Source organism: Micromesistius poutassou, assembly GCF_964030765.1.
Source record: "Micromesistius poutassou genome assembly, chromosome: 7".
Classification (NCBI taxonomy): Eukaryota; Metazoa; Chordata; class Actinopteri; order Gadiformes; family Gadidae; genus Micromesistius; species Micromesistius poutassou.
The window spans coordinates 4484784-4496412 of record NC_140277.1 but is presented as its reverse complement, the minus strand read 5'-3'; the positions used below and the strand labels follow the sequence as shown (position 1 = coordinate 4496412).

Here is an 11629-nt window from a genome sequence, read left to right as displayed (position 1 = left end):
CCAATCAGCGCTGAGGACGCTACGCGTGTCATAGCATGCGTCTGGCAGAGAATGTGTTTGACATTTACGTTACAGGGATAGTGTGAGAGAGGAGCTAGCCTGTCAATGAAGCGCAGGGTAGCAATGCTAGAGAATATGTCGAGCCATATAGCTGCATCTTATTTTAAATAGCGTCATAATTTATTTTTGCTACCAAGTTCCATGCCCGTCTCGGGAGACCCTGCATCCAGCCCAGCGTTGGATATGAAACTACCGAACAAACAACGTGTTCGCTAACATCCTCAGGGCTAGCATGCTGCAGAGTGCATTAAGGTCGTTTCCAGGAGTTTGGCTGTGAAATGTGGTCGGGTAAATCTCGCGTTAGGTGAAGATCACACTGTTTGTAGTTGTTCCGTGTTGTGCACTCCACTCGTCGTGGTTTAAATCGCACTTCTCTGAGGATCAGTGCACAAGGTTAAGAGTGGCGATAGCTAGCTAGCCCTACCAGCACTTTTTGCATCAGTTTGCCCTCACTTTCCCACGCTGCTGACTTTGTCCCCAAAGACAGGTGCTGTGGTGGTCTAAGTAGGTCAAGTGTGGTCGGGAACGCGGACCCCCCACTGTAATCGCAGGGATTATACGCTATTTAAGTATTTCTAATAATTTCTCGGGCTGTTTTGAGTGGAGCCAGGGTTCACGATGCTGCTGTCCTTCATTGTACATACATACTCGCTGCGGTATTGGTTTCCTGCAACTGTCATGCTGGGCACAGCCCCGGCTTACCTCCTGTCCTGGTGGGTATGGCGCTTGTGTTCCACGGTGTTACCCTTAAGACTTTACCACAAGCTGGACGACCGACTCTACTGCGTCTACCAGAGCATGGTGCTCTTTTTCTTTGAGAACTACACGGGAGTGGAGGTGGGTACATTGCCTCATGTATAGTCGTCCTTGACTGTTGCTTGCTACTTTTGGAGACTGTTACAAAACAGGAGTGCACAAAAGTGCCCGCTTTGACCCAAGTGCTGTAGTTCCGCAATCATGTTTTCGTGTTATCGTCTTGCCCCACAGTTGCTAGAACAAAACAAATACAATGAAACGATACAGAAGGTAAATGTTGACGCCTCTCTGATAGGCAACTTGATAAATCGGATGGCCAACAGAATGCCTGCATTCCTGTCGGCTTTGCCTGGCACACCCAGTGTATGTGTTGGGCTGTTGAAAAAGGTTCCTTAAGATTACTATCGCCATATGCAGAGATTTGCTCTGTGCTGCACACTAGTTCTGCATTTGTATCATGAACATTTTGAACCTTTTTCATTGGGTCATGATTTATGAGCTCGTCTCAGAGTGAATTTGTCAAACCTAGAGCAAGCCTGGCCAGTAGCACTGACTACGTTTAAGGTGCAAGCTAAGCAGGTGTATTGTATAAACGTTTGTCAGCATTTACAAGCCTACACACGCTTGGCAATTATTAAAACAAAAAAAGAATTACGCTTGCTTTCTCTTATTGTATGCATTCTCCCACGTTGTATTAGACAAGGGTTAGGTTATAACATGCAAATACATTGTAGTGTGTTCTACAAGGCCATCATGTTCCTCAATCAAGCCTTATAAGGCTGCAATCAATGTACACTTGCAGTAGTGTTCTAGCCAGCAGCCAGAATAGACCTTTGTCAATCTTCTTCCGGTTTTATCCTAGATTGTAATATACGGAGATATACCAAAGAAGAAGGAAAATGTTGTCTACCTGTCAAATCACCAGTGTACAGGTAATTAAAGTTTCCTATTCACTAACATGTTTGTATCACAAAAATCACATCAACATGGTAATAATTAATGTACCCTTTGTCCTAACAGTCGACATAGAGGTTCCTGGCAATTTAAACAAGTTGTTTCACACAGGCTATTTATCCGATATGTACATCCTACACTCTCCATCCTCCATATTACGATCACTTCCAAGGGCACATCCTCTCATTGTGATTAATCAAGGAACTATGTACCATGATAAGAGGATAAGAGGATCTCATGACTACACAATACTGCTCAAAGACGACAAACAACATCAATAATAATATTGAATTATTGCCCGGCCGTTAATCTTGGGCCTTTGTATCCTACTTCCCAGCGGACTGGATCATAGCCGACATGCTGGCCATCAGACAGGATGCCCTGGGTCACGTGAGGTACGTCCTGAAAGACGGCCTGAAGTGGCTCCCTCTGTACGGATGGTATTTTTCCCAGGTAAGGTTACCGTGCGTCTAGCCTTTCTTCCAAATCAATCCCAATCGAATCATGTTCCCCTTTCCATGTCTGATTGAAGTGTGTGTGTGTGTGTGTGTGTGTGCCCTCTCTGTTCCCAGCATGGCGGTGTGTACGTCAAGCGCAGTGCAAAGTTTGAGGAGCAGACGATGAAGAAGAAGCTTCTCACACAGGCCGAAGCGGGAACACCAGTAAGCGTTGCTTCCTCTTCCCCTCCATTGAAGGGCTGATTTAAGTCTGTTTGATTCACTGTAATAACCGTTGAAATAAAGGCACATTTGTATAACCCACACAACAAGGTTAAACATTCTACAAATACATTAGATACATTAAATACAAATACTATTTCCTCCCATGTTCATACGTTTGTATGTGTGGGTTTGTGGTTATAGTATGGTGCTTTAAAGTTGCATAGACTGGTCCACACACATATAGCACAATGCCCCCCTGCCCCATGTTCAATAGGTGGTGTGACTCTGCACGTGGTTAAGGATGAGGCACAAATATTCACACAGAAGCTGAAAGATGTCAGCCTTGTTTCAATTCAAATATGATGTTACTTTACACTCTGTCAGAGTCTTTTGGTTTCCTTTCTCTTCAGTACGCTCAGCAGAACCTCACAAAGTGCAGTCTAATCTGTTTTGTATTTTATAAATAGACACACACACACACACTAAGTCTGAGCATTCAGCAACATCTGAGGATCCTTTCAGTTGACTCTACTGTACTTTGCTCTGCAGATGTATCTGGTCATCTTTCCGGAAGGAACCCGGTATAATCCGGAGCTCAAGAATGTCATTTCGTCCAGCCAAGAATTTTCTTCTAAAGAAGGTATGCAGATTTGGAAGAAATGACTCTTCCACCCTTTATGTAATTTACTCAAACGTCCGTTAAGAGTTGGTTCACTGCCACATCCACAATGACGAGTTCCATTTGATTCATACTTTCATTCATTGATGTCAATTCAATAATCTTTTTCTCTCGCACCTCAAATATTTCCTAGGGACAGGTCTTGGCTAACAAGGCAATTGATTACGGGCATTTTACCAAATGTCAGGCAGCATGCCTTCAGCCTGCTTTATCACAATAAGCTGGTTATTTAAATGATTGGGAGCTAACAAAAATAAAAGTTAATGCTTGTTTGCTTGATCAAACAATTGAGCTTGTAGGCATGATAAGAACATGAAACCCTATTCTGACATTACATACGGGCCCAATAATCTTTCCCCGATCAGAGCAATGAATAAATACCTGCTCTTGTTAATCCATCTGTAAGCCGCACAAGCAATAGGGCACGTGGATATGACATAAGTGAACCGAGGGGCATTAGTTCACTCAATATTCCCTGTTTCCTTCATTCAGCCGTTCATTGGTTCATGTGTGGTTTTGTTGTACCCCCTGACCAGGGCTGGCTCTCCTGAAGCACACTCTGACTCCCAGGATGAAGGCCTCCCATGTAGCCATCGAGGCCATGAAGGGCCACCTGGACGCAGTGTATGACGTCACGGTGGCCTACGAGGGAACGCTGGACGCCGCGGGCCATAGGCTGCCGGCCCCAACGATGCCAGGTGCGTGCCCTGCTGATTTAATAACCGCTTCCCCGGCTTCGGCCTGCAGCCCTGGTGGAAGGCCACATGAACAAGGATAGCGGTGGCTACCGGTCTTTCTTTTGGTCAGTGTGTTACGAGGTCCTCCCGACTGCTAAGCCCATGCAGTCTGCCTTGTGTACCTTCATATTGTGCACAAGGTACTTTTAGCTTCTCTTTAATGCTAAGTCAATTCAATCTATGGTTTCACCTGTGTTGTATAGCAGTGTATACAGCTGCAGTTAAATATTATGTTATTTGTTTTACCTGTACCTGAGGGTTTCCCTGCAAACAACATGCCTAAAGCGTATTTATAAAAAAACATCCTGTTATTCAGAGGAATAATAATAATCAATATGTGTCACGCCAAACGGAACACAAGAGCAAAACATGGCTTTAATCTCGTACCTCCGGATCTTGTTTTGGATGTGATTGTAGTATTTCCTAAACTGTTTACTGTTTAGCGTTTGTCATCCAAATAACATCAAGAAAGGAATAAACAAAGTTAAACAAAGGGCATATTTTAATTACCATGTATTTGATGTTGGTGGAGATATATTCTGAACGTATTCTGGTTTTACGACAGAAATGAATACTCTCAACGTCTCACTGATTTTTCAGATGGAGGTTATTGATTTAACCTTCAAGGCTGTCAATTTATTTTCTTTCTGTCAGTTGAAAATTGCATCCTTGGCATTTACGGTACTGGTACTGTTACCATCCACCACCATTTTGTTAAAATATTGCCAAAATGTTAAGGATTGTTTTCTGTAGCTCCAACATATTAGGGTTCAATGGTAATATCTTTGTATATTATATTTACCACAGATCAACTTCTTTGTCGTCAGTGTCAATGTCATCTTTAATTATTGTTCATTCGGTAGCACGTACTTAACCTTATCTCACTGTTTTTATTTGTCCCTTCTGCGTTCCTTTTGGTTGAAAGGATTTTCCTGTTTTTGTTTGTTCCCACATTCATGTTTTTCTTCTCCTGTTTGCCTTCAGAATTCCTGTGTAAAGAATGTCCTCGGGTCCACATCCACTTTGAACGGGTGGACATGAAGGAAGTTCCCCTCGAGCCACTGTTCTTCCGCAGGTGGCTCCACGAAAGGTTCGAGATCAAGGACCGGTGAGTTTTCATTCATGTGTGTCAATTGATTAGTCCTGTCTGTACGTGTAAACGATACATCCCCAAAAGAGTTTGATTTCACCAATAATGCATTAGGCTTTGGGGGGGGAAAAGCTTGGCAGAGGAAACATCCACATAAGAATTTTTATCTTCTATGATTTGGAATCGATTCACAACTTCCACAGATCACATATTTTTCTAATTATAATTTTGTTTCCCCTTCGTCTTAGGTTTGCTTTGTGTGTTTACGTAATTGCAACCAGTTGAGATAACGCAAATATAAGAACTACAGAATTGTATTGATACAATTAACACTGTGCTGCCATAATTGGGCACATCGTCTTTCCTAACGCGCAGCTGACTGGACAGGAAACTGGAATAAGCAGCCTTATGTTCTGAATCAAGAATCGATTTCCTGCCCCAATTACACATGTGGTTTGGAGTGCTAAAATTAAGTTCTCTCGTGATGGATTGAAAATAAATGTTGATTGGGAATCCGTTTTGACCATTAGGCATAAGCATTGATATTGGTTTAATAAATCACTTGAGTCTTCTAGGTTTTGATAGACTGAATCCTTGAGATGCTAGGCAGAATAATTCTTAAATAAATGTATTGTGTTTTTTGATGCATTCGCAATCTCTTACTTGAAAATTACACGGTTTACAACTGCATGATGATACATTTAGCATATTTGATGATAAAGCATCATGAGTCCCTCTGGTCCCTCTGGAGGTGATACAGTTCTGTATAGTAGCATTTCTAATATGAAGCCAGCTATGGAAATACAAGTATTATTGTATTAAACTAGAGAGCACAGCAAATAATTAACTAATATTTAATTAATTCAACTTCCAAACAAAACAGACCAAAGAAAACATTTTAATATCCCTGCTTAGAATCATAAGAAACTCTAGTTTATCAATGACTTGTCTCTTATTAGTTCCCTGATTAACAATAAGCAAATAATGATGTTTGTGATAATCATACGACTCAGAAACCACAACTCCAAACCCTGAGTGGTTAGCCTCGGTAACTGCTGATCCCAGCTACTTCTGTCTAACTGAATGCAGTGTTTGTTAGTCCTCTAGCCTTCTCTCTCTCTGTCTCTGTCTCTGTCTCTGTCTCTGTCTCTCTCTGTCTCTGTGTGTAAAAGTTGAACCTCCTAAGAGAGTCCTCTGTCTCCTTGCAGACTGTTGACCAGCTTCTACGAGTCGGACGACGTCGACAAGAGAAGCCGCTTCCCGGGGGAGGGGAGGCGCTCTGTGTTGAGCATCGCCAAGACCCTGCCCTCCATGATGGTCCTGGGGGGGCTCACCGTTCCGCTGCTCATGACCGAGTTGGGCAGGAAGCTGTACTTCAGGACCTGGGTCTACGGGACTCTCCTCGGCTGGCTGTGGGTGAACGTCAGCCCCTAAGGAGCACACGCGTGTCGAGTTACACCAGATGATTATCGCCACTACGGCGATGCACAGAATAAACGGGGGAGGTATTGCTGGGTGGTGGTTATTTTTTCTTGTGCAGCGACACGAGTGGGAGATAGAGTTACCAGGAGACAACCACGGGTCTACCTTTTAAACCTAAACAGCCACAGCCTGAGGGAGGAGAAGGAAGACATCGCCTGAGCTTCCAGTTCCATTGTGATGGGTGGATCAGTTAGTTTTTGGTTTTTTCACATGCCATCCTTTACCTCAGCCACAAACTCAAAATACAATTCTCTCCCTCCTTTTATTAAGAGTATTATCCGTCAGAAATGATCCAGATTATTTTTCACGTATTTTTGCATGCACGCTCTCCCAAGCACTTATGAGGCATTACCCAGGGTTCCCTGATGTGTGTGTGTGGTGGGGCCCATGTAATGCTCTTCGCTCAAAGCCTAGCCTCACCATGGAACGGATGTAAGTTGTTGATATTGTTTAGAATGCGGCCTCGTATGGATGCCAAGTTTCATGCCAGGAGGGTTATGCACTTTGCTAATTTTGAAGCAATGCTTTACATTGTAACATTTTCATTCATACGCAAATGTATCGCTCTTGGAATTCATGTTTTCATCTAAAGTGTATAGATGGGTTTCAAGGCATCAACAGTAATGTCACCTGGTTTCACTTTTGGTTACACATCTTAGGTTCTGCATTTTACTAGCCCTTTAAAAACCTACTGTTAGATGTTTGTTTGCAGGTTAATGGTGAATGGTTAAATGTGGAAAAAAAGTTTAAATGCAATCCTGGTTCTGTTAGTTTTTCCCCTGCCTGGAATGAGTTGTATGTGTCTTAGCCATTCCAAGACGATGCCTTGAATGGTGACTATATTGCTGGGACAGGTACTGTTATAAGCTCATGTTTATTTATGTGTTTAAATCAATAATGTTTCTGCCAAGGTAAAACATCACTGTATATTGGAAATTGCTGAAACGTCCTTTTCATTCTTTATATATTTTTTATCTGAGCCATGCGTTTTGTAATACTTGTTTGAGTACTTAATTTTGCCAATGTCCATTCTCCTGGAGACATCATAACCGGCTCCACATTTTGATCACCTCACAAAATACATTTTTATTTGACTATTTTCTAAATGACAGTGGGTGTGTGTAAACACACCGTACATGTTGCTTTTAATCATCACGTACAGCTCAACAAAAGTATCGACCTTGCAAAAAACCTAAAGCCATCTTGAGTGTACGAGACATTCATGTTTCTTTGCACAAAATGCCATCTGTATTATATACATTGCTGTATTGTGAGATGCACTGTATGCCCGTTCTTGTTTACTGTAATGAAACCAACCATTGTACAACTAGTCACTTTACATATTGGCTTTCTTATTCTGCGGGTTGGATCTTCTCTTTGGGTCATTCATACATGTGAATTCAAGGTTTTGTTTTTTAAAACTATACCTCACTTGAAATATCTTTTTTCGTTCAACAAAAAAACACAACATTGCCAGCCATTTTATATCCCTTTTTTTTTATGTGTCAACCGTAGACTTTATTTAATCTGGGGATTCTATGTAGGTACTCTTCCAATGCCAGTGATTCCACAAAACGTGCCTTCTATTCAGAGTCCCCAACCCTCATCCAGGGGACCTGGGTTATTTCACCTAATGACTGCATAGAGGCTTTACGCTGGAGAACACTGGGACTGCAACACCATACAGAATATTGGTCAAATAGTCTTCAGTTCATAGTGGCTTATTTTATTCTAAAGGAAATGCATTGATTCACTTCTTGAGGGCTATTATAAAGAATGGAAACATTTAAGTGATGTAAGCCTTGGGAGTTTGGGTTGGAGTGAAATAAAGTGTTTTGGGTGGGATTCCACTGTGCCATTGCTTATTGATTTATACTGATAAGTTTGCTCTTATAATGCCACATGAATTAAAGTTGTGAAATTGTTTTTTCATGAAAGTGTAGCCCTATGCGATTTCTAATGGGTTTTGTGGTTGATTAGTAATTTAAAAATACACGACTCTACCAGCCACAAACCGGCTGGTTCAAGGTTTAGTAATTGTGACAACATAAATATAGCGAACCAGTCCATGGGCTCGACTATTATGAGCTTTGGATGTGATGGGAGTGTTATTATTTTTGACGTCATTGACGTCGTCAAAACAAGCATGCGCAGTAGCGTAGGCGTTTCGCATGATGCGCACAAGGAAGGCAGCGATTCAAAAAACGTATCTTGTTCTCTGAAGTCCTGAACATTTATCATCATAAATATTAAATTCAAGGTAAGACATAAAGACTTTTGATACATTCGTTCATGCCGTCCAGCTATTAACCAGTGCCATAGTAATCAAAGCTAACCTTGACATCTTGTGGCCGTTGGTTGTGGCTTTATTTGATGGCCGTTGACAAAGTGCAGTCCCATAAGATATCACATATTAAACTAAAGCATAACCTGATCGTTCTGCTTCTGGTCATTAGCTCTACAATGGCAATCGACTGGCTCGGGTTTGGCTATGCTGCAGCCATAGCTTTCGGCGGATTCATGGGCTACAAAAGAAAAGGTTGACAAAAGTTGAGCATGTTGCTTATGGTAGACATCAACAGTAACATTAGGATGTAATGTCTACATTGTAATCCTGTGACCCTGTCTTAGGTAGTGTGATGTCCTTGATAGCTGGCTTAGTGTTCGGTACACTTTCTGCTTATGGCGCATTAAAAATATCAATGGATGTACGGGACACTTCAATCTCCTTGCGTAAGTTCGTACTTGTTATCAATTCATAATCGGGTGTAGTGGCTTGTGGTCTACCATCCAGGCGGTGTGCAAACTGTTGTCGTTCTTTGCTTCAGTTTCCTCGGGAGTGCTCGCTCTTGTGATGGGACTGAGGTTTAAGAACTCTGGAAAACTATTGCCTGCTGGTCTTATGGCAGTACTAAGGTCAGAATCGAACTACAATAAATCTGTAAAGTGTATTAGTAGTATAGATCAGTTTTACAGATACTGTGGGTGTCATGTTATGTTGACGTATTGCTTGTTTTAACTATTTTCTCTCTGCTTCCTTACAGTTTGTTAATGTTTGTGCGGATCCTCTTCAACATTATGATGTGACACTAAAACCCCAACAGTGGGGATTGGCCCATAACAGTGTGTGTCTATTGGAAAAAATAGACACATGTTATGAGACACTCATAACATTCTCAATGATGATTCCCTATGAAAAATATATATTTTATAGAATGAGCTTACATTCCATGAGACAACTTCAATATCAATATTGTAATCGTCCAAATGTTATATAGTATGAAAACGAAACTAACTGTGATTCTCACCTATGTTATGTATGTCTGTATAATAACCAACCAGACGGAAGTTTGTGTTTTCAAGCTTCTAGAAAGACAGCGATGACATATGCAGCACCACAAAACAGTGGTTCAGTGGGACATTATTAAATGTCCTAATGCTTTTTGCAGAATACTAAAAGTTTGCGTTTTATTGTGCCGAAAATATTTGGGAAAATGCCATTCAACTACTTTTTCTGTCACTAATAAAGGCTGCAATAAAGGTTTATGTGCAAAACTTTAATTTCAGATGTGTACTCATGCTTGGATACAGGATGACTAAATGCAGAAAATGTTTGTCTTAATTAGTCTTTAATCAAGACATGCATTATATAATCTATATTTTAGATCACATTTCAAAACTTGAAAAGCTATTTGGCTATGTGATTTTCTTTCACAATGAGTGCATTATTGAAGAAAATTTAAAAATACATTGATTCACTTGAGGCCTTATATTAATGAATGGAAACATAGTAATGGTAGCCTTGGGAGTTTGGGTTGGAGTGAAGTGTTTTGGGTGGGTTTCAGAGCCATAATAATTTTTTTGATCACTACTCTACATAAGTCTGGATTAATGAACTATGCATTCCAGCCGCCTAAGAAATGTGTATCTTTATGGAGTGATGGGTAATTTAAGATTAAAAACCTTCATAACGGTTATAACATAAGCGTCCTCTTTTAGTGGCTTCCTCTTGCTGCCTGGTTGCAGGAATCTTTTTATAGCTGGTTTAGTTATTATTAAGAGACAATTTATATGCAGAAGATAAGTAAGTTGGTAATTGAAAAATGTTTAAAACCAAGAAAGTCATACTGAAACTTTGGGGGGTTTTGGAGCACTTAAGGCATGTGTTAATGACCAAACACTTCCCCTCAAAAGCAACATCAACCTCACCTTTGTTATTATGATTAACATGACGCTGTGGTACCTTTTCAAACACAGGCAGGTAGTGGCCTGTTGCTTTAGTTTCTATCCCTTCCAGCTTGGTTTTCATTTCTGCAGGCGGTGTGAGGGGTAAAAACATCATCTCCATGAGATCGATCAGCCCCTCGGAATACATGTTGACCCTGAAAAGTAAAACAAATATTGATATTCATGTGATATTGACTTGCAAATCATGCACCAAAATGGCATGGCTATTTAAAAAACATCATAAGACTTGCAGCATTAAGAACATGTGTATTCATGTCATACATTGCCCGCTCTTTAATGTCTTGTCCATTGAGATTGTATTTCTCTGCAATTTACTTCAAGATTGCCCTTGTCTGAACAACGTGCATGCCATCAATTTCCACCATTGGGACCTGTTCAAATATGAGCACTCCATCTACCAAGAAACAACGTGAAACCATCATCAAACCAACATATAACATATCAGAAATATCATTCATATGTGTCCTATTGGCTGCACAATATGAAAGAAATATGATATTGTAGGTCAGAGGTAGATTAATCTTTAACAAGTAAGTGAATCAACTGATATACAATGGGCGGGAATGAGAAATGGTGCAAAGGTTAGAAAGATGAGATTATTGAGATTATTCTTGCATCGAATTTACCAGCCAGAAGTTGTTCGTACTCGTCGCGGCTTGTTGAATGCACTTCGTCAAACTGTGAATATAGAATGAATATAAATGTTATTTATTATAAAATACAATTTTTTTTTTTTTTTTTTACAAATATAGAAATAGTTCTCCAACTCGCAACAACAAGAAATTAGGTAACGTAAACAATGAAGCGTGAGAATGTTTCTCTTGTTATGTAACAGTTGATCAGGCCGTCGACTGAGTGGACCAGTGGACTAGAAACGTCGACCTCTCCTGGCCAATGACAAATAGGCTAATGTGCATACCATTGTGATGGATTGTGGGAAATAACTCTAACTTGTATTTGT

At 40.7% G+C, this 11629-nt stretch overlaps 2 protein-coding genes across 2 annotated transcripts; both read left to right on the top strand.

The window, feature by feature from the left end:
- Positions 1-93: 93 nt before the first annotated feature.
- On the top strand, positions 94-8294 carry agpat5 (1-acylglycerol-3-phosphate O-acyltransferase 5 (lysophosphatidic acid acyltransferase, epsilon)). Its single transcript, XM_084470493.1, has 8 exons — positions 94-897; positions 1679-1748; positions 2108-2223; positions 2343-2432; positions 2982-3072; positions 3648-3809; positions 4833-4956; positions 6147-8294. The coding sequence occupies exons 1-8, from the start codon at positions 679-681 to the stop codon at positions 6370-6372; spliced, it is 1098 nt and encodes a 365-aa protein (XP_084326619.1). The 5' UTR covers positions 94-678; the 3' UTR covers positions 6373-8294.
- Positions 8295-8580: 286 nt separating this feature from the next.
- tmem14a (transmembrane protein 14A) lies at positions 8581-9975 on the top strand. Its single transcript, XM_084471052.1, has 5 exons — positions 8581-8680; positions 8877-8959; positions 9052-9153; positions 9249-9336; positions 9465-9975. Exons 2-5 carry the CDS (start codon positions 8884-8886, stop codon positions 9505-9507), a joined length of 309 nt encoding a protein of 102 aa, XP_084327178.1. The 5' UTR covers positions 8581-8680; positions 8877-8883; the 3' UTR covers positions 9508-9975.
- Positions 9976-11629: the final 1654 nt, after the last annotated feature.

Excerpts from the sequence above, each read along its gene's own strand:
- agpat5 (XM_084470493.1), top strand. The coding sequence starts at position 679 with ATGCTGCTGTCCTTCATTGTACATACATACTCGCTGCGGTATTGGTTT. Across the intron at positions 3,073-3,647 it reads AGAATTTTCTTCTAAAGAAG|GGCTGGCTCTCCTGAAGCAC; the intron begins GTATGCAGATTT and ends CCCCCTGACCAG. Across the intron at positions 4,957-6,146 it reads AGGTTCGAGATCAAGGACCG|ACTGTTGACCAGCTTCTACG; the intron begins GTGAGTTTTCAT and ends GTCTCCTTGCAG.
- tmem14a (XM_084471052.1), top strand. The coding sequence starts at position 8,884 with ATGGCAATCGACTGGCTCGGGTTTGGCTATGCTGCAGCCATAGCTTTC. Across the intron at positions 8,960-9,051 it reads CATGGGCTACAAAAGAAAAG|GTAGTGTGATGTCCTTGATA; the intron begins GTTGACAAAAGT and ends ACCCTGTCTTAG. Across the intron at positions 9,337-9,464 it reads GGTCTTATGGCAGTACTAAG|TTTGTTAATGTTTGTGCGGA; the intron begins GTCAGAATCGAA and ends GCTTCCTTACAG.